This window comes from Apostichopus japonicus, chromosome 4 (genome assembly GCF_037975245.1).
Source record: "Apostichopus japonicus isolate 1M-3 chromosome 4, ASM3797524v1, whole genome shotgun sequence".
NCBI lineage: Eukaryota > Metazoa > Echinodermata > Holothuroidea > Aspidochirotida > Stichopodidae > Apostichopus > Apostichopus japonicus.
Genome location: NC_092564.1, coordinates 12,609,657 through 12,632,898, shown reverse-complemented (window position 1 = coordinate 12,632,898; position 23,242 = coordinate 12,609,657). Strand labels below are relative to the sequence as shown.

At 37.1% G+C, this 23,242-nt stretch overlaps 1 protein-coding gene across 3 annotated transcripts; it reads left to right on the top strand.

The window, feature by feature from the left end:
* The first annotated feature begins 1,776 nt into the window (after positions 1-1,776).
* On the top strand, positions 1,777-22,644 carry LOC139966481 (mothers against decapentaplegic homolog 4-like). 3 transcript variants are annotated; one of them, XM_071969524.1, is made up of 13 exons: positions 1,778-1,922; positions 3,187-3,695; positions 7,276-7,450; positions 8,251-8,280; positions 11,494-11,595; positions 12,370-12,579; positions 13,018-13,116; positions 14,080-14,241; positions 14,992-15,175; positions 15,808-15,952; positions 17,379-17,402; positions 18,101-18,239; positions 18,750-22,644. In XM_071969524.1, exons 2-13 carry the CDS (start codon positions 3,450-3,452, stop codon positions 18,959-18,961), a joined length of 1,728 nt encoding a protein of 575 aa, XP_071825625.1. In that variant the 5' UTR covers positions 1,778-1,922; positions 3,187-3,449; the 3' UTR covers positions 18,962-22,644. The 3 variants fall into 3 exon arrangements, with proteins under 3 accessions (XP_071825628.1, XP_071825625.1, XP_071825627.1); XM_071969527.1 differs by lacking the exon at positions 11,494-11,595 and having other exon boundaries at positions 1,777-1,922; XM_071969526.1 differs by lacking the exon at positions 17,379-17,402 and having other exon boundaries at positions 15,808-15,976.
* The last annotated feature ends 598 nt before the right edge of the window (positions 22,645-23,242 follow it).

Sequence of the window (23,242 nt, the reverse complement as noted above, 5' to 3'; positions counted from 1 at the left end):
CTTGGAACCCATATTTTGCTAAGGATAAGGAAGTACTCGAGAAGGTCCAGAGGAGGCTACTAGGATGATTAATTCCTTAAAGGTGTTCCTTATAAATATAGGCGTACGAGGGGGGGGGGCAGGGGGCAGACTCCCCCCCAAATTTCCAGGGGACAATAAATTCGGGCAAAAGTCCTGAAAAAATTCGGGCGGTCTTAGAGGAGAAAAAAAAAAAAAAAAATATATATATATATATATATATATATTATATATATATATATATAAATATATATATATATATATATATATATATATATATATATATATATATATATATATATATATATATATATATATATATTTTTTTTTTTTTTTTACAATTCTGCGGAGAGCGTTTTATGTAATTTGTTTTGTGACATTAATATTACTATAGGCCTAATGATTTTCTCTATATAGCATCATGTTGCCCAAATATTTCCGTGTAACACCACCGTAAGCCCAGCTCATCTGGGCTACCACGCTTTTTGCACTATCAAAAAATTTAGTACGGTCAACTGTATACCTTGACATCCCCGACATGAGTGTATATAAGAAACGTTTTCATGTCCATTGATGGTGGGTTTACAGGTTTATCATATTCTTTGTTATTTTTTATACATTTTTTGAAGCAAATTGCATGCAGTCTCACCCGACACAGCGACATTATCCCGCCTACGTGTCGTTGAACAATGTATGTTTTTCTGGAGGTAGCTGAGTACTGTGTTAAAATAATAAATATGGTAACTAAATAGGAGCTTAAAAATGATAAAGTCCAGTTTTTCCCCTTCAAAGTGATGTTACCATTTTTTCTTCTTCTAATTTACCAAATTTTTGGGGAAGTGTAAATTTCTAAAACGTGAGATTATAAAATAAAGAATGTTTAGATGCAACTTGCAAGACCTCAGAAGTGCCATTTCCGGCAATCTGAGAGGCAGTTTTTGCCAAAAATTTCTTGTACGCTAAGCGCCAACTGATGGTGGCGCTCCGCTTAGATAGTGTCACTGGAACTTTCGGGCACAAAATTTTCTGTCCCCTCCCCCCCCCCCCCAACTGAAATGGTCCCGTACGCTTATGCTTATTATAGGCGGTTACAGCTGCTGAATCTCACCACACTGGAGCTTAGGAGGTTACGTGGTGACTTGATTCTGGTTTTCAAGATTGTGTGACAATGTATCCTTCACTGACTTTTTCATGTTTGCTAATAGAAGTTAGACCAGAGGTCATGGAGTGTAACTTCTGCAGAAGTTACAAAGTAGGATTAATATTCGGCGTAACTTTTTTCTAATAGGGTTGTGAATGAGTGGAATGGTTTGCCTGAGAAAGTTGTTCTTGCAAGAAGTGTGAATGGGTTTAAGAATGCTTTGAACAAGCACTTTAAGCTTGGTAATCGGGTCGGTTTTTTTGTGTCTTTTTTTTGTGTGTCTGTTATTTACATAGGGTCCTTGATAGGGACTTGAGCGTCGAACCAGCTAGTCCATTTTTTTCTACTAAACTTATAAATATATGAAAATTTATAAACGGTACTAGATATTGTTCCGCCATCGTGCAGAGACCCAAAACTTCAAAACAAAAGGAAGTACTCTGCAGGGACAGTAGTTTTCAAAAGTATTGTTTCCAGGCGCAATTTCCCCTGGAGTAGCCTGACCGATTATTTACGTGGACAGTTTTACAAAAATAAAAAAAATTACCCGCGCAACATAGAAGTGAGGGTGCACTTTCATTATAATGAACGTAAATGAATTATGAGAGGCAAACCTCTGATTCATAATAAGAAGCGCCTGTACTGTATATATTATCACCAAGAACTATCAAGTTATGATTTACAACAGTAGGTAGGCCTAACTGAATAGCTCCGCAACGCTAAAGTTGGGTGCTTTAGGCTTAGTGAACTTTCGTTGCAGAAGGTAATTATTGCCTTACTCTCTCTTGTATATAACACTGTAGCTTTATCGTATTCTTAGTGGTTATGAAAATACAATTTCGATGTCAATCTGCTTTAAGCCTTCGCCTACGTAGCCTTGGTGAACAACCTAGCCTACATGAAGTAATATAATTATCAGGCAAGCCTAATGTTAACTTAGGCTACACGACTAAGTTAAGGCCTACAGTAGGTTCTACAGAGATTGAATAAACTTGTAAGTACTACGTAAGGCATAAACTAGGCTACAGACATGAAATAGTAATCAGTATGCTATGTAGATAGCGCAATTGTTTAGCGTTATTTTACTGCTAGTGTTTGGCAGTCCATAACCTAGTAAAGCAAAGGGAACAATTGCATAGTAATACAGCACAACTCAAAGGAAGGCCGAAACCCATTAGTTTAAAATATCTGGCTTTGCATTAAGCATAGCCTATAATAAGTCCTATGAGGCTAGTATTAGCCTATATAAACATACTTTTGGCCTCACTTCCCTGGCAAATAAGATCTGGCCAGGTCCAATATATACTTCGAAGTGGCTTGGTTGATACAGAGAACAAGTGATTTGCCACAGTATGAATATATGTATGGCCGTGGCTATTCTTACGACTAGTCGTAACAATTATTTATAAACTATTCTTACGACAAAGGCGAATTCAAGCGCAGTAAAGTAAATAAAGCAACTGCGCATGTAGTAGGGGTAACCCTAACCCTAACTTTAACCTTAAACCCCAATCCTAACCCTAACACTAACCCTAACCGGAAATTATTGTTACTCCTGGTCGTAAAAAATAGTTCTCCTGTCATAAAAATAGCAACTGCGCATGCGTAGTCGGAAATTATTCTTACGAACAGTCGTAAGAATAGCCACTTTGTATATACATATGAGGATTTGATATGACAAACGTCTAAGACACATATATTTATGTCTACATGATGATTCAATTTTATAATTATCAGTAGCCTAGCACTTTCTTTTGAGAAAGATGCAACTTGTCAGGCCTCGACAAATATTTCTAAAAGTACTCGACATGTGGCGACTGACTAAAATAAAAAATTCACTAACCACTATGATTGATGCAGTGTATTTTACAGTAATCACAGTATTAAATCAAGGTACACTATTTTTCAACTTTGACCTTTCGGCACTGGCTACTAGGTGGATAGATTAGTTGCAGGTTATTCTGCAACTGTGCCAAGTGTAGACTTGACGTTACAGATACCTACAATCACTTTTTCTATTCTCACAGACCACACAAAGCGGAAACTCCTAGACAAGAAAGTTAACTCAGCAATGATGTCATAATGGAACTGATCAATGTCTTCAAACAAGGTTTGCTTCTACTAATGGACATGTTGTTGTAAATGCTACTTGTGTGGCAGCAGTGCTGATTAATCTGGGCAGGAAGAACGAGTGCTGAATTTGACTTATAAATATTAAAGTCCAAAAAAGGAAGTGCTGAGTGGTCAACCTGCTACGAAAACCTGGAATCACAAACACCAGCACCCGAAAATGAGTACCCAGCTATCCACTGCACCTACAAGTGCTGATGCCTGTTTGAGTATAGTGCATAGCTTGATGTGCCACAGGCAAGGTGGAGAATCAGAAACTTTCGCTAAGCGAGCAATCGAGAGCTTGGTGAAAAAGTTGAAAGAGAAAAGAGACGAGCTGGACAGCTTAATCACTGCCATCACAACGAACGGTGCTCACCCAAGTAAATGTGTAACGATACAAAGAACACTGGATGGCAGGTTACAGGTGAGTTAATACTGTTTACATTGTATGCTAGAAACACTGGTCACATATGGCAGAACTTTGATTCTTTAAATTGACATTATTAATGTGCCTTCTTTATCTTAGGAAACTGACATAGTACCTGTAGAGCCTATAACACATGTATGCTGGTGTTTGTTTACGTGAATTGAATTTTGAATGCAGTTACAAAACTTTCTTTGAAAAAGTTTGTTTACATGAAGAAAATGAAAAGAAATAAGGGCAGAAATCAGGTTGGTAATTGAATTTCTTAACAGTGCAAAGCTAGATTTATACTTTAGAACATTTCCAGGTATTTCTTCTCTGTTTGTCCTGTCAGTGTTTTTTTGCATTCATGAATGTCACACAAATGAGTGTAAACTATAAACCTTGACTGTAATATTTGCTTCAAAAAATGCCATGTTTGATTAATGTAGGGCAACTGCAACACTGAACTGGCTTGTTGCAAAAACCTGTTGACCAATGGATATACAGTATCATGTGACCAGTAACTGGTTTACAACTTCTTACTCTACCTGCAAGTACAATGAACCTTCTATTTGACCGACCGTTTGTAGGCTTAAGATAAGATAAGATAAACTTTATTAAACCCCACAAAGGGTAACTGATGGTCGCATAAAAACAGTATTATACAAATACAAATTTAATAAAAAGTTACAAAAGGGCAAGAACAAATAAACAAAGCAGGACATATAAAAACAGTGCACAATGAAAAATTAGTGTTTAAATTTAAATTATGAAACTTTTATCCATTGTGGTATAAAAGAAGAGGGGTGCCTATTTGTACTGGCCAACGGCAGCCTCATCCTACCGCTCCGAGAGAACACTGTTTTGTCCAGCCACACACGTATTGGGTGGTCGTCATCATTCATAATTTTGTTGAGTTTATCTCCTAGGAGCTGTTGGCTTTCACAAGGAAACAAAGTGTTCATAAAGAAATTAGTCACATATTGGCCAGTAATGCAGTCTTCACAATTTTGCTACTTGTTTCGGAAATGTATGTCAACAAAATGCAGATGTTTTGAGTAAGTGAGAAAAACCTAAAATTTACCTGAAGAAAGTTGCGGACACAAAATTAAGGCAGATTCATCTGCTTAGACAAAGATTTCAGCTTTATTGTTTGGTGCTCTTAAAACAAAAAAACCTTACCAAAGGAAAAGTAGGGCAGTAAGGCACCCTCCTTTGGGCTGTAAACTGGACTCTCTACTGCCTATTGCTGGCTAAGTAACCCCTGGCCAACTGTATGTGACATCACTGATTAAATAAAAATAAAGTGATGAATTTCAGATGTTTTGTCATGTTAATTTACGTTATGTGAATAGTGAGGTACTGCATGAGGATGCAAATTAGACCAATGATGTGTTGTTACATTCTTAGTGTCAGTGAAACCGAGGTTCCAGTAGCCCGGCTAGATCTCCCCTAACATCGTTAACTCCGTAATAAAAACAGCCTATCCATCCATTTGCTATATTGACACAATTCCAAGTCAACATTGAAGTGGGAATTTCATGTAAACTTCCAGTAGTCCATTGTCTAGTAGTCTAAGTACATATCTTAATTACAATGAATCAGCGAGACATTTTTGTGTTGTTATTTTAGTGGTTTCTTTTATTTAGTCTAAGCAAAGAGATGAACTTCATGTGTTTGTTTTTGATCACATCAAATCTGTATACCATAATATCTAATCCTTACAATATTACTAAAATCTTCAAATACAATGGTCAATAATATCACTGTACAGTAGCTCAGTGCTGTATACTGTACATACAATTAGTAGGCATGATATCAATAATGTCATTCATGTGTAGTTTTACTGTGGAATTGAGAATATTTCAGTTTATATTCATATTCTAAATTTTGTTAAATAAGCACTTGTACTGTGCTTCAAAGGGTTTGTAATCTGCTACACATTTTTTCTCAAGATCACTTGGAAAAGTATGGAAGCTTAAAAGTGCCATCAGCCCATCAACATAAGAAAAATTATTCACTTATGTTGATGGCATTTTAAAGCTTCCGTAGATAAGCCTTTTTAAGCTTTAAGAGGAGGGCAAATTGTTTTAAAGATTCTTTTTTGGGTTGTCCCTCAGACAAAAACTATGCCTTACATATTGGTTGTCCCAACAACAAATTGTTCGCCCAAAAACAACACAGCAAAATAACAATGACTAGTATGTACACAGCAGGGAGAGATGTGTATAGGTTGATGAATGGAAAAACAGCAACGTTAGGGTGATACCAATTTTGATATCATTTAACGTATACAGTACATGAGGAATATTTAAAGTAGTCACACTGCAATCTGCATTTGTTGTACATATAAAAATAAAAAAACTACCTGTAGGTAGTCATCTGCTGGAAGACCTCCACAACTGATTTTGGTTGCCACTCCGAACAGAATTCTGACCAGTCTCAGATGACTGGACTCCTGGAAAAAACTTGCCCCTGATCAGGAAGTTTGTGTTAATACTTATTGACAGGCAGTGTTGCTTTCATTGGTTGTGTGTTCTAGGGTGGGGTGTTTCCACTGCGTCCATTTTGAATCTCACAATTTTCAAAAAAAAAAAATGTATGTTGATAGTTTGAAGCTTAAAACTTTGATCAAAATGTCAAAATTGAGAAATAAAATGTGGAGAATTACTGTAAGAGTACAAGGTCAAACCGTCCTGAAAAAGCATTGAAATTTAATGTCAAACTTTTAAAATGAAAATTGAAATTTCAACATAAATTGTCAGAAATAGAATTGTTGACATGCTAACTTAAGTATTGAACTATAAAGGAGAAAAACGTTGAAAATTGGAGATGGACATGAAACCTCGCAATTTATTGGTCAATTTAAATTGTTCAGATGAATTTTTAAACTTATGGAATCAGATGTCCATATTTCCCCACAAAACATCATGATTTTTTAAACAAGCTGCAAAATTTTCCTGACAATCATCTTTCTTATTCGCTCTTATTGAGCACAGTAATGATGTTAAAATTTCTTATACCAGTTGTATATATTGTGGCAGCATGTTATCACTAAGCCTGTTGACTTTCTGGCTGAAAGTTCTAAAGGTCAGCGTTGCACATTGGGTATATTACATGATTTGGCTATTTTCGGTATATATCCAATTTCACGTCCACGCATGTACTGCAGTTTAAGGTCAAGATACACATCTTTGATTCTCTATCTAAGCTCATGGTTGAGGAACATACGACATATCGTACAATGCTATTGAATGAATTAGTCCTTGAGTAAAATTTTGGATAATTGCATTTGTTTCAGGTTTGCAATCTTGTCTTTCAAAACAAATCAACACTTCTTAGAGAAACTCATTACAATCGTTGTTACATTTGTTTACGACACGACCTTCAACCCCTTTGCTTGGAAAAGAGACCTGCTAAAAGTGGATGTTATTTTTGTAGATAGAGTTGAACTGTTGCCCTTTGAGATTAATTGGATTGAGACCTTTTGTATAATTCAAGGGTCAATGCGATGAGACATTTGGATGCATACAAACAAGCAAGTACCGAATTTGCATCACTTCTTCGGCATTTCATCATGGACGCTTTTTCTTGTCAGGTCGCTGGAAGGAAGGGGTTCCCTCACGTTATCTATGCCCGTATTTGGAGATGGCCAGACTTACACAAGAACGAACTCAAACATCTGAAATTCTGTCAGTACGCCTTTGATCTGAAATGCGATAGTGTGTGCGTGAATGCCTACCACTACGAAAGAATAGTTTCGCCTGGCATCGGTAAGTTTCGAACGAAAGGTTAAGTATAACTACTGTAGGTAAACTGTCATAACTAGGTAAACTGTTGGATATGCTACAGTAGGTCTGCTTCAGCAGCGCCTTGTAATCATTTAATGTTTAATGATTCATTCCTCTCTTGTTTTGCGCTATTTTGAGAAATGTTGAGCTATTGCAGAATACAAGGAACAATTTATCCAGTATCTCATCGCAAAAAATGATATTTATATGCACGATGGTTAAAATGCTTGCAAGATGGTTAAAATGGTATTTATATTGTATCTATATGCAAGATCGTTAAAATGTTGTGTGTATGCAAGATGGTTAAAATGATATGCAACATGGTTTAAATGCTATATACAGTATATACATGATGGTTAAAATGCTAAATATATGCAAGATGGTTAAAATGTTATATGTATGCAAGATGGTTAAAATGCTATATATACGAAATGCAAGATGGTTAAAATGCTATATATTTATGCAAGATGGTTAAAATGGTTAAATTGCTATACTTCGTGCAAAGTTAGCATCTTTACTGCATAGCAGTTTTGTACATGATAGGAAACAGTTTATTATAAGAGATGACTTCAATAATGTTTTATGAATACTGAATTATTCCATCCAATAGTCCAGGGTAACTGAAATAGTGAATATGCTGTCATGGTGATTGTGGTTATCAAACTTACCATGGAGTTGAATGTAGGTAGGGGACCTCCATTGGCTTGTAAATCAGCTGTTAAATCATTTAATTTTCTATGAGGCTCTTTTGTATGTTTCCTTTTCCTTTCTTTTCTTGATAGATTTGTCTGGATTAACCCTGCACCATACAGGTAAGCTTTGGTCAGCTCAGGTTTTACCACCCTGAAGCACCTTCTCATAGCCTATCTTGGTGATGTATATTAAAAAGTGGATTTTGTAGGCTAAGTAAATAATTATGCTTAGGCTGGTTAAAATGGTTGGAATCCTAGATAGATTTCATTGTCCAAAATAGGAGTCATTGTTTACAAGGTCTTAAGTGTTGAATTCTTATTGGATGTGCTTGTGGATGTGATTATCCGATAATGAGTTATTGCTAGAACTTTGTGAATATGAAAGTGAAATTAGAATGTTCACAAGCACATACTGTATACGGTACTTGAAGTGAGAAAAACATGGGGTCATCAACCTCTATTTATGTAGCAACATACAGTAAGTTAGCCAGCCAGATGGATTTGTATACTGTTTGATCTACCAGGTACAGAAAGAGCTTGATGTTTATTTATGAGTCGTGGTACATGTTCAGTGTCATACTTGAACAGGTTAGAGTTCTGGGAGAGGGGTGGAGAGTTTTGATGAGGGGGAGGGGAGAGGAGGGAAGAGGGTTTGAGTAGAGAGCAGGAAGAATTTTTAGCATGTTGTTATTGATCAAACTGCCTCCATTTTGAGCTATGCACCTAATCCCATTTTAATGTTATATAAAATTCTCTGGGGAATACTGAATGTTTGCAGGTGATGAAAGATTAATGCAAATCATGTGTGTTCAAGTAACTTTAGTATAAATTACCAACACCACCAAAAAAACAGAAGGTAAAAAGAAGCATTCTGGGTTTTGAAATCCTAGTTTCCAATGACTTACAATTTTCTTAATAATTGGTCAGTGGGTATTTAAGATTAAGCAATGTTCGGCATCTGTTGTTTAATTTCAAAGATGTTTATTTATTCGAGCATTTACTTTTATGCCTCTGTTTATCCTTTGGCAATCAACGTGTGCCTTTTAGTACAATATACCTTAACCTTCACAAAATTGGTTACATTTTTAGCACCACTTCGTCAACTGTAACATCGACTTATTTCGGGTCAATGCCAACTGTCTCTTTTAGTTTTATAACTAGTGTTGCTTTACAAGCCCAATGGAAAGAGAGAAACTTCAAATTCCTATCAGTAGTTAGTGCCCGGAAATGAATTTTAAATTTTTCACAGTAGTATATGGCATAGCAAATGCAATGTAAACATTTAACTGAAATTACTGGGGGGAAAAAAAGCAAAGAATTTCGAACTGTTGTTTTTACACGAAAGCATAGTGTTTTCAGTATTTTATAACTGAAATGAAAATTGCAATATTTAAACACTAACTTATAACATGTAAACTAAATAAATTTAGCATTTCACAGTGCAGTATACATGTACAGAAATGTGAACTCCTCCAGTAGGGACACAAATGGTACCAATATTTTTACTATGTATGTGTACATTATGTTTGTGGGCAATTTGTGACTGTGGTTGTAACTTTCCATGTACTATAGAAACAGTACCGATTTTCTTTGTGAAACTGCACCTGAACAATATCTCTTAGAGTGAAAATACCAATGTTCAGCTCTTGTGCACAGTGAGATAAGTATCTAGAGCCCCTCCTAGCCCCCCCCCCCCCCTCAAAGTACTTTGTATATCACACCAGTTCACATAACCTTGTCTGATTTCATGATTGTTGGGATTGGCCTTTTTCAACATATAGTAGTACACCAGTCAACTTGAAATCGTCATGACTTGGACACTTGTCGTAACATACATAGGCAGGGTTACGCTTTATGAAAAGTGGATTGAAAAAATCATATACATGTGCAAACGTATTCAGATAGTTGACTCACAGTTACTCATCAGCATGTCTATGTTACCGACTTGAAATGTGGAAAATCTCTAGATTATATTAAGTCTGTATCTCCCAAACAGCTGAGAAAAATTTTAATTGAAGTTGCCCCAGGCAAAGATAGTTGTATCATACATAGGAGTGTAGCCTCAGTGTGAATGGTGCTACTATGGAGTCATAAGTCTACTAAAAGTGCTTTGTTCCTATATTGTACCACCAGTAAGTTAATAAAAGCTTTCTGAGCTGGTATTAAAATTTGATGCATCATGAATTCATGTGTTTACTTGATTAGGACTGCGAAAGAAACGAACGTCTGGGTATGTTCAAAGTGGATGGCTTTTTTGTACGATAAAGGGATGGTTCATGGTTGGTCATATTTTGCAACGTTACCCATGAAGGACATCCTTAGTTAATTTGAATACAGGTTTCTGCACACATGTGACCAACAAGTTTACCAAATCAGTAAGGAATATCTGGGTATGTTCAAAAGTGGATGGCTTTTCTGTGCACAGTTAAAGGGATCATTTGTCATATTTTGCAACATTACCCACGAATGACAGTCTTATTTAATCTGAGGAGTTTTCATTCTGACCACATGTGGGAGTTAATCTGATTACAGGTTTCCTCACACATTTGACCAACAGTTTTACCAAATCAGAGTAAAGCAATTTACCCAAAATGACATTATAATTCATCAAGAGCTCTGAAAATGTGCCTGCATATTGTAGATTCATCCACCAAGTGAAAGCTGATGAGCAAATGATTAATTAATCTGAGGAGTTTTCATTCTGACCATGGTAATTAATCTGATTACAGGTTTCTGCACACATTTGACCAGCAGTTTTACCAAATCGAACTAAAGCAATTTACCCAAAATGACATAAAATTTATCAGAGCTCTGTAAATGTGCATGCATACTGTATCTAGATTCATCCACCAAGTGAAAGCTGATGAGCAAATGATTAATTTGATTAAATTTGATTAATTTGATTAACTTTGATTAAATTCCTCAATGTTTTGGTTATATCCAGACACTTTTCACAGTGTCACTTCCTTTAAGTCCTCACTCACCTGTCTCCTCGTAGCTACTGTACAGTACTGCAGTCTTCTCCTACCGTGTCTAGCATGACCTTCACAGCTGTAGTAAGTATATAGCAATCAGTAAATGGAAAACAACTCTACTTCATTAAACTTGAATTAAAAGTTTGACCAATCAAACTAATATACCACATGATTATGGGATCATTATTGTGTCAAGCAATAATCTAAAATTTATCAAAATCAAACAAGAAAAAAATAAATATACAAACTAGAATTTAAAGAGTTGAATTTAATAGTGCTGGAAACAAAAGTAGATTAGTTTAATAAACAAATCTCTCTGTGTCTCGTTAACGAATGCAAATTTCTGTTGTGTTTGCAGGGCCTTCGACTAGTAATGGAAGTTTGCAGCAAGTGAGCCAACAAAGTCTCAGACCTTCTCACCCTGGCCTCACTAGCTACCCCAGAATGCACCCTGAATCAGGTTTGTGTATAAACAGTATCCACCTCACCACTCCCCTATGGAATAAACTAGTGACTACACCAGCTTTAAACCTGCAACTATGTTTTAACCCCATCTGTACCCAACCCATTCCCCAAAGCCTCACTCATGACCCCATTAAAGTACCCTGATCTAGGTTTGTGTTTGACTCTATCAGTGCCTACCGTAATTTTTGTTGTTGTACATAACAAAGATCCATCTGTGGCTGTTTTCAAAGGTAAAAATGTCTTTTCTATTTCTTCGTTTATCCACAGTGAAAGTTCATTCTCTGTTCCATTTTAAACATGAACAAATCGATACCAATCCTAGGCTCGGAGTACCCTGATTGTCAAAATAAAATAATATGACAATTATATGCTGCTGTTACAATAGAACTATTTTTAAAGGGGTGCTACAGTGCCCTCAAAATGAGGTCATTTTGGATGCTTTGATATCTTTAAATGTTCTTACCAAGTAGATTCAGACAACCCAGAGCCCTGAAACTCTGTACCGAATGTCTCATAAAACTATCTGTTCTACCTCTAAATCCTCGGCATCTGTATCATGTGAACTACTCGTCTCAGACTTGTAGGAGACATCACTTATGAGCAAGCAAGATGGTAGCATGGTCCTCATGACCTGATACTTCTGGGACAGTCATGTTGTATGTCTCTCCAGTGTCTACCAATGTCGCAAACATCCATCACTGACTTAAGTTGCTTTTTACAATCGATCGTATATGAATTTAATAACAGAGGCTATGACTTCATTTCACAGTACCCAGCAGTCAACTTACTGGTCCACCACCCATGACCAGCCAAACCTCTTATGAACTCCAGAGTAGCACTACTCAACCGACCTTTGGCCCCCCTGGATCTACCACCCCAGGTACCTCAGGGGCACCAAGACCAGTGCCAGCAGCACCATCATCTCAGACTCCTAGTCAAGTCGCCACTGTACCAGTCAGTCAAGTTCAAGCTTCATCTGGTGAGCTTCACCCCTCTCCTCCCGTTCCCCTTCCCTCCTCTCTCCTTCCCCCTCAAAAGGAGAAGAAAAAAATACAAAACAAGCTAAGAAAAATACCTCCATTTTGGTACATCCACCAAAAGGTTTGAAATTATTGTTAATGTATGTATGCTTAATATCATTGAACAGATAGATAAGTCATCTTTCATGCAATATTTGACAGGGCACCTCATACCATTTACTCCGTTGCTCTATATTTAAGTTTCGCTGTAAGTTTTAAAGGGTTGAGCAAATGTACTTTTCTGTCTGTCACATTTCTACTAATTAACAACAGAAGAGAGCTGTTTAAGTGTTAAAAGTCCTCTTCTTTGGGCAACTAACCGAATAATATAACTGTCTTGGTATTTAATCATTTCATTATGTGAAGATGATGGTGACTTTACCATTTAACTCTGACAGCTCCAACAACAGCTCAACCACCTCCAGTCGCTCATCAGAGGCCTCCTCAAGCTCCACCATCTGGAGACAGCGCTCTCAACAATAACCAAATCGGCCGAAGTAAGTAATCACAGCAATGAAGAAAAAAAAATAATGAAAAAATAATGGAAAAAAAAAACAGAATTGAAAGTCCATGCCTATAATGCATCATGCTATTAGTCTCAACATACACACAGTAGTGATGTTCTTTTATCAATAGCTCTTTCAAGCCTGTAAGAGAGTTCTCTCATCAATCTCTGTGGTCTTGTAGTGTATGTCTTTATGATACCTTAGCTTGTACACATGATAGCACTTGAGATATATGTCTTGGTTAAACTTCCTATGAACCCTGTAAATACTACTCACCTGATTTTCACAAACATTTTGCTGGATGTGAAAGGTCACTTTAAGATCAGCAGGGAGGTGAAACTTTGATTAGCTTGTAAAACACATCAACAGAGAGTTAACTCCCTATACAGGCATAGTTGAACATTATATATGTATACTGTTTGATGTAGATCTTCATAGTAATGTCTTATAAAAAAAAATATGTTGTTGTTGGTTGTAACTGGTAACAGCCCATTCCATGATACCATTGTAACACTTAAAGATTAATTCCCCCATAAGGGGTATATCTGAAAGTAAAAAGTCTCCTCCAACAGCCATGTTATGAACAAGATGTCAGCATTTTCAACCAGCACTGTGGAAAGTGTCATAATTCCTGTACATCACATTGCCTGCCACTGGAATATTCCATAAGCTACTTTATACAGCTTGTCTACATAATACATTTTGCATAATCATATAAGAACCTTTCAGCCCAAAAATGCACTTCCATGATCCAATATTTTGTAATATTTTTTTTTTTTTGGGGGGGGGGGTTACTTTTACATTAATATTAATAAAAATTTGTGCAAAATACAGAGAAATGAAGAAGAAGAGAGCATTAAAGTCCCCTGAGTTGAATTCAATCCAAATAAATGTTGTAAATCAGTTGGGAATGATTCTATAAACTGTACTCCGCCCCCCCTTTTTTCTCCCCAGCTGCATCCAGCACAGCAAGATGGACTGGAAGTAACACAATGTCTTATGAGCAGAATATAGCTAACAATAGGAGTCAGGGTGTCAACTCACAAGGCAACTTCTGGCAGACGCCCCCTATCAGTGGAGACAATTTGAATGCTGTACCCTTATCAAATCAACCGGGTCAGTTTCTTTTACCTTTCAATATGTAAAAAGGTTTTATTGATGTTTTCTTGTGAGCTGTGAGGTACGATACCTCACCAAAATCTGTTCCTCTCAGATTGCAGAGGAATAATATTCACATGTAGGGTTTGGGGTTGAAGGGGTAAATGGCAGATGGTAGCTTGAAACAGAATGGATACTCTCGACCTAAAACATGCAAAATTGCGATAATAGTTTTGTTACCTTCTGAACAATTTTAGGGCGCTGGCCCCTTTGGTTCAGTCTTAGCTCGTCTTAACTGCTATGGCAATCAAACCAATTAGAAATAGTATGTCAATGTATGATTTATTTCCTTTGATGCCTCTCCCATCCATCCCCCTTCCTCCTTCTCTTTGACTACCTCTTTTTCTCTCTCTTCATTCTTCCAAATTCTATAAACTCTAAAGAACCGTAACTACTTGGGAGAATATTTATGGCTTTCTCGTTTTGATGGAGCGGGGCAACATGAAGGTTGTCGTGTAGCTATCATAAGTTCATTGATCGGGCATACTCATTGATCTTTCAGTATTTTTAGTTTCCTTGGTACTCCTGAAGTCTTCAGCTTCTTACCAAAAAATTCAAACACAGTATTCTTCTATAAACATCATGGTTCTCCATAAGATGCTGGTAAAACAGTCTAAATGACACTTAGCTGAATTGCAGAACAATTTACAGAGCAAGGTGAAATAGCAACATGACAAGAAACTCTTTCTCTTTCTCCTGTTTTAACAGCTCCAGAATACTGGTGTTCTATAGCATATTTTGAGTTGGACACTCAAGTGGGTGAGATCTTCAAGGTCCCAGCCCAGTGTACTTCTGTCACTGTTGATGGATACGTGGATCCGTCCGGGATGGATAGGTTCTGTCTCGGCCAACTCTCCAATGTACATCGTGTCGAAGCCAGCGAGAGAGCAAGGTTCGTACTTCGGAGCTTCAAGCAACTGATTCGGTGTTTTCCAGCTTAATTTATCTTGCCATGAGATATAACTGAACAGAGGGCAGCAGCATTGTTAGTTGGTTAATTTCACAACCAGTGTATGATACCAGCTCCATCCCTACCCCCCCCCCCCCACCACACACACCCCTCCTTTTACTTTAGTGTTTACAATGTCTGTTTTTCTGTAATAGAGATGACTTTTTACAAACTTGTGTGTCTTCTAAAATATTGTTCTTGTGTAGTGAGGTAATGGTGCCATTTCATTTACATGGTCTACATGGTTAAGATTCATCTTGAGATTATGATAGTAGAAAACTAAGGCAAAGTCAAAGGTTGTGTAGTTGTGCTATGACATTCACACAGGGACAAAGACAGACAGCCCTTTTGCACAATTATTAAATCCCTGATAACTCCCAAATGGAGAAAGATTTTTCTAAAAAAAATTTAAGGGGAGTTGTTCATCTCAATCATCTCTCTCATATATTTGCCATATTTTGTCATATTCAATATAAATATGCAAGACACTAGATTCTTAACCATTGTGATGTGATTTTTAAAATGGAAATATGAACTGGAATTAACTTGTTGTATTTTTGCCATTGTAATTGAAGGCTGCACATTGGCAAAGGTGTTGAATTGAACATCGAAGGAGAAGGTGACGTGTGGGTCAAGTGTCTGAGTGACCATGCCGTCTTCGTGCAGAGCTACTATCTGGACCGAGAGGCGGGGAGAGCTCCCGGTGATGCAGTGCACAAGGTCTACCCCGGAGCATTTATCAAGGTAAGATGTAGCATGAAAATCAGGAGGTAGTGAAATGATACTTACTGATAAGTACAGGGGGTCCTCAATTTATATAGTGAGAAAGCATTGGTCGGAACAGAGGAGGAGGGGGGACAAGGTTTAACCTGGAGCATTTGTCAAGGTAAGATGTAGCATGAAAATCAGGAGGTAGTGAAATGATACTTACTGAAGTACAGGGGGATTCTTAATTTATATCGTGAGAAAGCATTGGTCGGAACAGAGGAGGAGGGGGGGGACAAGGTTTACCCTGGAGCATTTATCAAGGTAAGATGTAGCATGAAAATCAGGAGGTAGTGAAATGATACTTACTGAAGTACAGGGGGATTCTTAATTTATATCGTGAGAAAGCATTGGTCGGAACAGAGGAGGAGGGGGGGGGGACAAGGTTTACCCTGGAGCATTTATCAAGGTAAGATGTAGCATGAAAATCAGGAGGTAGTGAAATGATACTTACTGAAGTACAGGGGGATTCTTAATTTATATCGTGAGAAAGCATTGGTCGGAACAGAGGAGGAGGGGGGGGGACAAGGTTTACCCTGGAGCATTTATCAAGGTAAGATGTAGCATGAAAATCAGGAGGTAGTGAAATGATACTTACTGAAGTACAGGGGGATTCTTAATTTATATCGTGAGAAAGCATTGGTCGGAACAGAGGAGGAGGGAGGGGACAAGGTTTACCCTGGAGCATTTATCAAGGTAAGATGTAGCATGAAAATCAGGAGGTAGTGAAATGATACTTACTGAAGTACAGGGGGATTCTTAATTTATATCGTGAGAAAGCATTGGTCGGAACAGAGGAGGAGGGGGGACAAGGTTTAACCTGGAGCATTTATCAAGGTAAGATGTAGCATGAAAATCAGGAGGTAGTGAAATGATACTTACTGAAGTACAGGGGGATTCTTAATTTATATCGTGAGAAAGCATTGGTCGGAACAGAGGAGGAGGGGGGACAAGGTTTAACCTGGAGCATTTATCAAGGTAAGATGTAGCATGAAAATCAGGAGGTAGTGAAATGATACTTACTGAAGTACAGGGGGATTCTTAATTTATATCGTGAGAAAGCATTGGTCGGAACAGAGGAGGAGGGGGGACAAGGTTTAACCTGGAGCATTTATCAAGGTAAGATGTAGCATGAAAATCAGGAGGTAGTGAAATGATACTTACTGAAGTACAGGGGGATTCTTAATTTATATCGTGAGAAAGCATTGGTCGGAACAGAGGAGGAGGGGGGGGACAAGGTTTACCCTGGAGCATTTATCAAGGTAAGATGTAGCATGAAAATCAGGAGGTAGTGAAATGATACTTACTGAAGTACAGGGGGATTCTTAATTTATATCGTGAGAAAGCATTGGTCGGAACAGAGGAGGAGGGGGGGGACAAGGTTTACCCTGGAGCATTTATCAAGGTAAGATGTAGCATGAAAATCAGGAGGTAGTGAAATGATACTTACTGAAGTACAGGGGGATTCTTAATTTATATCCTTAAAGAGCATTGGTCGGAACAGAGGAGGAAGGGGGAATCACAGTCTAACTAAACCAATCATGCCGGCAGGCCGGTAGGGTACCAAAGCTTAATGGATTAGGAGACAGCATACCTGGTTAGTACATGAGTGACTGAAATTTTTGGTGGGATGGATTTTGGCCCACAGGTGACCCTTTGAGAACCCCTGCTGTAGTAGAAACTAGAAACAGATGTATGCTGTTCACTACAATGTTGTGCTTTGCCTACTATCATGCTGATGATATGTTAAGCAAGCACAGGTCAGCTTTCTCACGATCTGCTGTTTCGAAAGTGAAACCTCATAAACAGTTGTAATTTACAGTAGAATTAGCAGTACTAATAATAGAGCCATTGTCTGCTATGTCACAAGTAAAATCATTTAAAACTTTCACTATGAAGATGCTCATTTCATTGTACTGTGACATGACCTTTTGTATAGTGTTAGGCTTGAGTGACTCAGGCTTTCAGTAGAATATTAAATTGCAGAAGAAGAAAGAGAATTTTGCTGTAAATGTGAAATAGTTACATTTCATTCAGTTTCCTTATCAGACTTTTCAATATATTAATTAACATTTTTTCTATCATTTTTCTCACATTTTGTAGGTGTTTGACCTGCGGCAATGCCATGCCCAGATGAGGTCCCAAGCTGCAACAGCCCAGGCCGCAGCTGCGGCCCAGGCAGCTGCGGTAGCCGGCCAGGTCCCTGGACCTTCATCGGTTGGTGGAATTGCTCCTGCTGTCAGTAAGTGTCAAATACAGATAAATACTATGGAAAGCTAATTATGTCTTGGATGGAAGATTCTTGCTTATTTTGTTACATTTTGTTGCTGTTTTTAAATCGTGAAAATCAAATTCAGCTGCTGTCACATATGAATGTCATTTAAATTGTGGCTTATAATATATTTCAACTCTGCGTTCCTTGAACTTTTCATCTTGAGATTGATGGCATGGAATGCCCAGTCAAATCGCTGAAGGAAGTTAAACCATTCTGTACTACTCTCCCTGGAGTCTGTATATTAATATAAGAAACTTGCCTGCAAACCAGAGAGGAAAGAATTTATCTATATGATATGTACATCAACATGTTGAACAAGCACGAAGCGCGCTACCAATTTTGGATTTATTTTTCGGGCAAGTCGTTACGGCCCCCCCAAATCAAATTGGGCTCCTACACCTATGTGTGTGTGTTACATATTCTTTATAATAATTAATTCTTACCCTTTAATTGTTTTTCTGCCTTCTCTCCTCACAGGGTACTCTGCTGCAGCCGGCATCGGAGTAGACGACCTTCGTCGCCTCTGTATCCTGAGAATGAGCTTTGTGAAGGGGTGGGGTCCGGACTACCCCAGGCACAGCATCAAGGAAACACCATGTTGGATTGAAATCCACCTCCATCGAGCCCTGCAACTGCTGGACGAGGTCCTCCATACCATGCCCTTGATGGAACCACGCCCATTGGACTGAGACGGTACATCGTAGACGGACTTGACGAAATAAATACTTCTGCCTGCCTGCTGGTAACTGACATTAGCCTTCGCACGGAGAAGATGTCGTGTCCGAAAAAAGACAGAACCGAGTTATGGGATGTGGAACAGTGCTGATTGATACTGAGGAATAAATTGAATCATTGTTGATTTGATGGAAACGACACGTTTGTGGAATTTAATCCAAAATGGTTTTCTACGCCACTGCAGCTGCGACTAGCCTCAAAGGGTCGGCCCTTTTTGAAATTGTTCCAAGTTTGATTTTATGATTAAGGAGTTTTACTCATGGGCATTTTTCTTGTTCTATAAGCAAATATTTGCAAGGTGCAGTGAAGGTAACAGTGGTTCTAGCAGCAGACTTTAGTGGATGTATCTCACCGAAAGAGCACGAAGAGACTGCAGAAATGCACTCTTGATTGGTCAGTTTAAAATCATCTCCAAGCTTCAGTTGTGATAATGTTATGGAAGTTAATCATGCCAGAAGAAAGGATTCTATCTGAAGAAAGGGAAACTGAGAGAGAGAGAGGCTTTATCGTTGTTACATTTTACTTGGATGTAAGATATGTCCCAAGGATTGGGTCTGAAGGTTTAACTAAGAAAAAGGTCTCCTTAGTTTTCCTATGTCATCTTAAAAAATTCTTGGACGTAAAATTGCTCGTTCCAGAACAAGTGCTTTAACAGCATATAAGTGATTCCAGATAGTTTTCTTGGAATGATCTGACAAATTTTTCAGAAGAAAAAAGTTAGCAAGTGATTGCCTGAACCATCGTGTCGAAGCTTTGAAGTCGCAGACTCGCCTAGAGAGTTTGCCTGACAAAATTAACGACCGGTGTTCTTTGCCATTTATTATTACCTGAAGCAGATTTTGACTGCTTCCAGCATTTGTCTCTTTGAGCTAGCATTTTCTTTCTGATTTTAATACATATTTGCATTATAAACCTCTATTTCTCTTCTTACCAAGAAGCTTTTTACAAAATATAATAGTCCATTGTTCTATGGAACAAAGGGATTGCTACATCACAGTAACACTACAGTGTTGGGGGGGGGGGGTGGGGGTGTGTATGTTAAGAGTTAAGTACAAGATGTCCAATTTGTACTATAAAGAATATTTTATTACAGAGATTTGGTAGTGGTGCTTTTGACATTCCCAAATGATCATGAAGGTTGTTGTTCTTAACTCTCAAGCTGCTACAAGTTTGTTTGTTTGTTTGTTTGTTTGTGGAGTATGTCAATGGGTGTTGCTTGGTACAATTCTCTTAAGTGAAATATCATATAGGTTCCCATTCTTAAGATTTTTCTGTTGTTAAAAGGTTTGAAGCAGGATATATATATAAATATATATATATAAATATAGATAAATATATATATATATATATGTTTTTATATATAAATATATATATATATATATGTATATATATATATGTATATATATATGTATATATATATATATAAAAACATATATATATGTGTGGTTTTTCTTTCTTTTTTGGTTGCTATAATCTCATATCACTTGAGTTAAATTTGTGGTAGTTGTTGTTAATTCTTTACATCATTTAGAACTGCGTGTGGTTAGTGTATAAGGACAGTTTAAAGACTACAAAGCACCGTGGTGAGCTTCCAGAGAGTAAACAAAACAGAATAAACGTTACCACTTCATTAACCAATCAATGAGAGAATGAAACTGTCAACAAACTGCTGAATATCTACAGTAGAAAGCATGTGTGAGTAAATGTATAAAAGTGAGAGGGCCTGACGTTTGGGATGGTAGCAGGATCTTACTTCAAAGGCAAATGAAGGAGATGGAAACATCAGGCCCTCAAACTTATATCCTTTAAATACCAATCTTGAAGGTGGTGACAGTCCCTGTGTATATCAATGTTTTGATATTTGATGGTAACTTTAACCAAAACTCTGTAGTTTGTGTGTATGTACAGGTTTGTTATGTGTAATGGTAGTGAAAGCAGTTGACGGGGTAGGGTTATAATCACTACAATGTGAATTCTGGAGTGTGCTAGGTGTCTGACGGTACCAATCTTGTATATTTAAATGAAAATTTTGAAAGCATGTTTTATTTCTATGCTGTACCAAATCGAAGTCATTTGCAAGAATGACATAAAAAAGTATAATAAGCACAAGAGATAATGAAAAAAGGCTGAAGAAATATTTGAAAACATTTTGGGGAAGAGGAGAAAGAGGAGGGTAGGAGTCTATTGATGGATGTCAGAAATGGTCGTATAGTTCATGTAACCATCTTCAGCCCGGATAATGTATTGCTGGAAGTGATCTTGTATCTGGTGATATGTTGAAGGTTTCATTCAGACCATGGCATACCACTATTCAGACCACAGCTGAAAACATTACATATATTTGTATGTTTAGACAAAGTTTTATCGATTATCAAAATATAGGTTTGTTTTATTGGCAGAAGTGTAAACAGTAGGTTATCTTCTTTTATGCTGTAATTATGTATTGAGGCAAATTCAGGCATATTTTGCTCGTATCATGACATAGAAGTCACAAAAGAAATCAGTCCTCTTTAGTTTCAGTATCGTGGGATTTTTGTGAGCATGTCTGACATTTTAAAGAATCTCTATTATGAAGCAAGCGATTATAATGATTTGGAAACAAAGGAAAATATTACATAAATGGAGGGAGCCTAGAAGATTGAGTCTCGTATTACATTTTAAATATTCAAAGGGGAGCCTAGAAATTATAAGTTCATGAAGTGAGTCATTTTCAACATCATTCTATCTTATGTTATTTCAATGATTCACAGTCTATCAGGAAAATTAATTAAACTGCCTAAACTACCAGGACTCTAGAGAATTGTGAATCATTTGTAATGATTTATGGAATGACCCTTTTTTTTGGCTGAAATAGTTTTAGAATGTTACTAATGTGAGTCATCATATACATGTAAATTGAAATTATATCAAGTTGAAAGGCAGTAGGTGCAGATAAAAGCTCCTCTCGCTTTTGGGTTTCGTCTAGAAGCAGATTCTGGTGAACTGAATGAAATTCAATTAAGCCACAGTATTTTAGCAGAAGTTATAATGTATTGAGACTTTTGTTTGAATTTGGTGTGCTATAACCAATAGTTCTAACCATTCTTCATTAGTTTGTGTTTTACCCTGTAGACCGAATTGCACATGGCATGACGACTGGCTGTGAATGATCAAATGGATGAGTGAATGATGCTGTTACAAGAACAGGATGAAATGAGTCCCAAAGTACTGATTTTTCTTTCCTCATGTTTCTTTGTCAGTCAACTGCTTCTTCTCTGGATTGAATAACATGAATGTGATATATGTCATCATAATGGTAATTGTACATTAATACCTGACATGCCATTAAAACATAACACTGCCTAACCCGATACCTCATAAACTATGTTTGTCCGTGAATTTAATTCATAAACTATGTTTGTCGTGAATTTAAACCCACCTATTTGTATACGTTATCTCATGTGCTGTAATTTCAATAGTTCTCAGTTTTTTTTTTTTTTGTACTGTAATTTTGTTGTAAATATATCATTTTTCTGTCTTTTCTATTAACATTTACAAGAATTTAGGTTAAATAATGGTCTTCAAATTGTGTCAGTATTGATGTATTGCCAGCAATAGTTTACTTTCTGAAGACTTCATTATCCAGTTGTCTATAAAAGAGAGAAAAAATAAATAAAAATATCAAATTTAATGTTTGAATGCAAGGTTACCTTTGGAGGCAATTCTCTGTTTAAAATTGAACTTCATTTTCTATGAGAAGTTCCATGAGAGAAGTATAATTGCTTTTCTTTTTTTTTAGGGGCAAAATACATTTTGATTTTATAAAGTTAGGCCTACATGTTTTCTTTGTAAATCTTATGAAAAATATTTGCATCCCTAGTGATTTCAATTTTCAGTGCTATGGATATAATAACGTTAATTTAACATTAACATAACATTAATGTTACTTTAATAGTGATAAATGTTGACACTGACTGATTCCCTCCCCTACCCCTACCCCCCCCCCCCTCCCCAACTAACTTTGCGGTGATTCGTACTTAGTGGACTCACCAACATTTATCGAAGTATTCCCATACACAAATTATAAACAAATTTGATAATGGCCTTACCAATTTTGAGGATAAATGTCTAATTTCTCAGATTTTGTCAGTATGCCTTTAATGGCCATCTTCGGTATAGAAAATTAGTTATATTGTACCAACACTGTTGGGTAATGACATCTTCAACTGTTGTGGAAATGAAAACGCACTAACCAA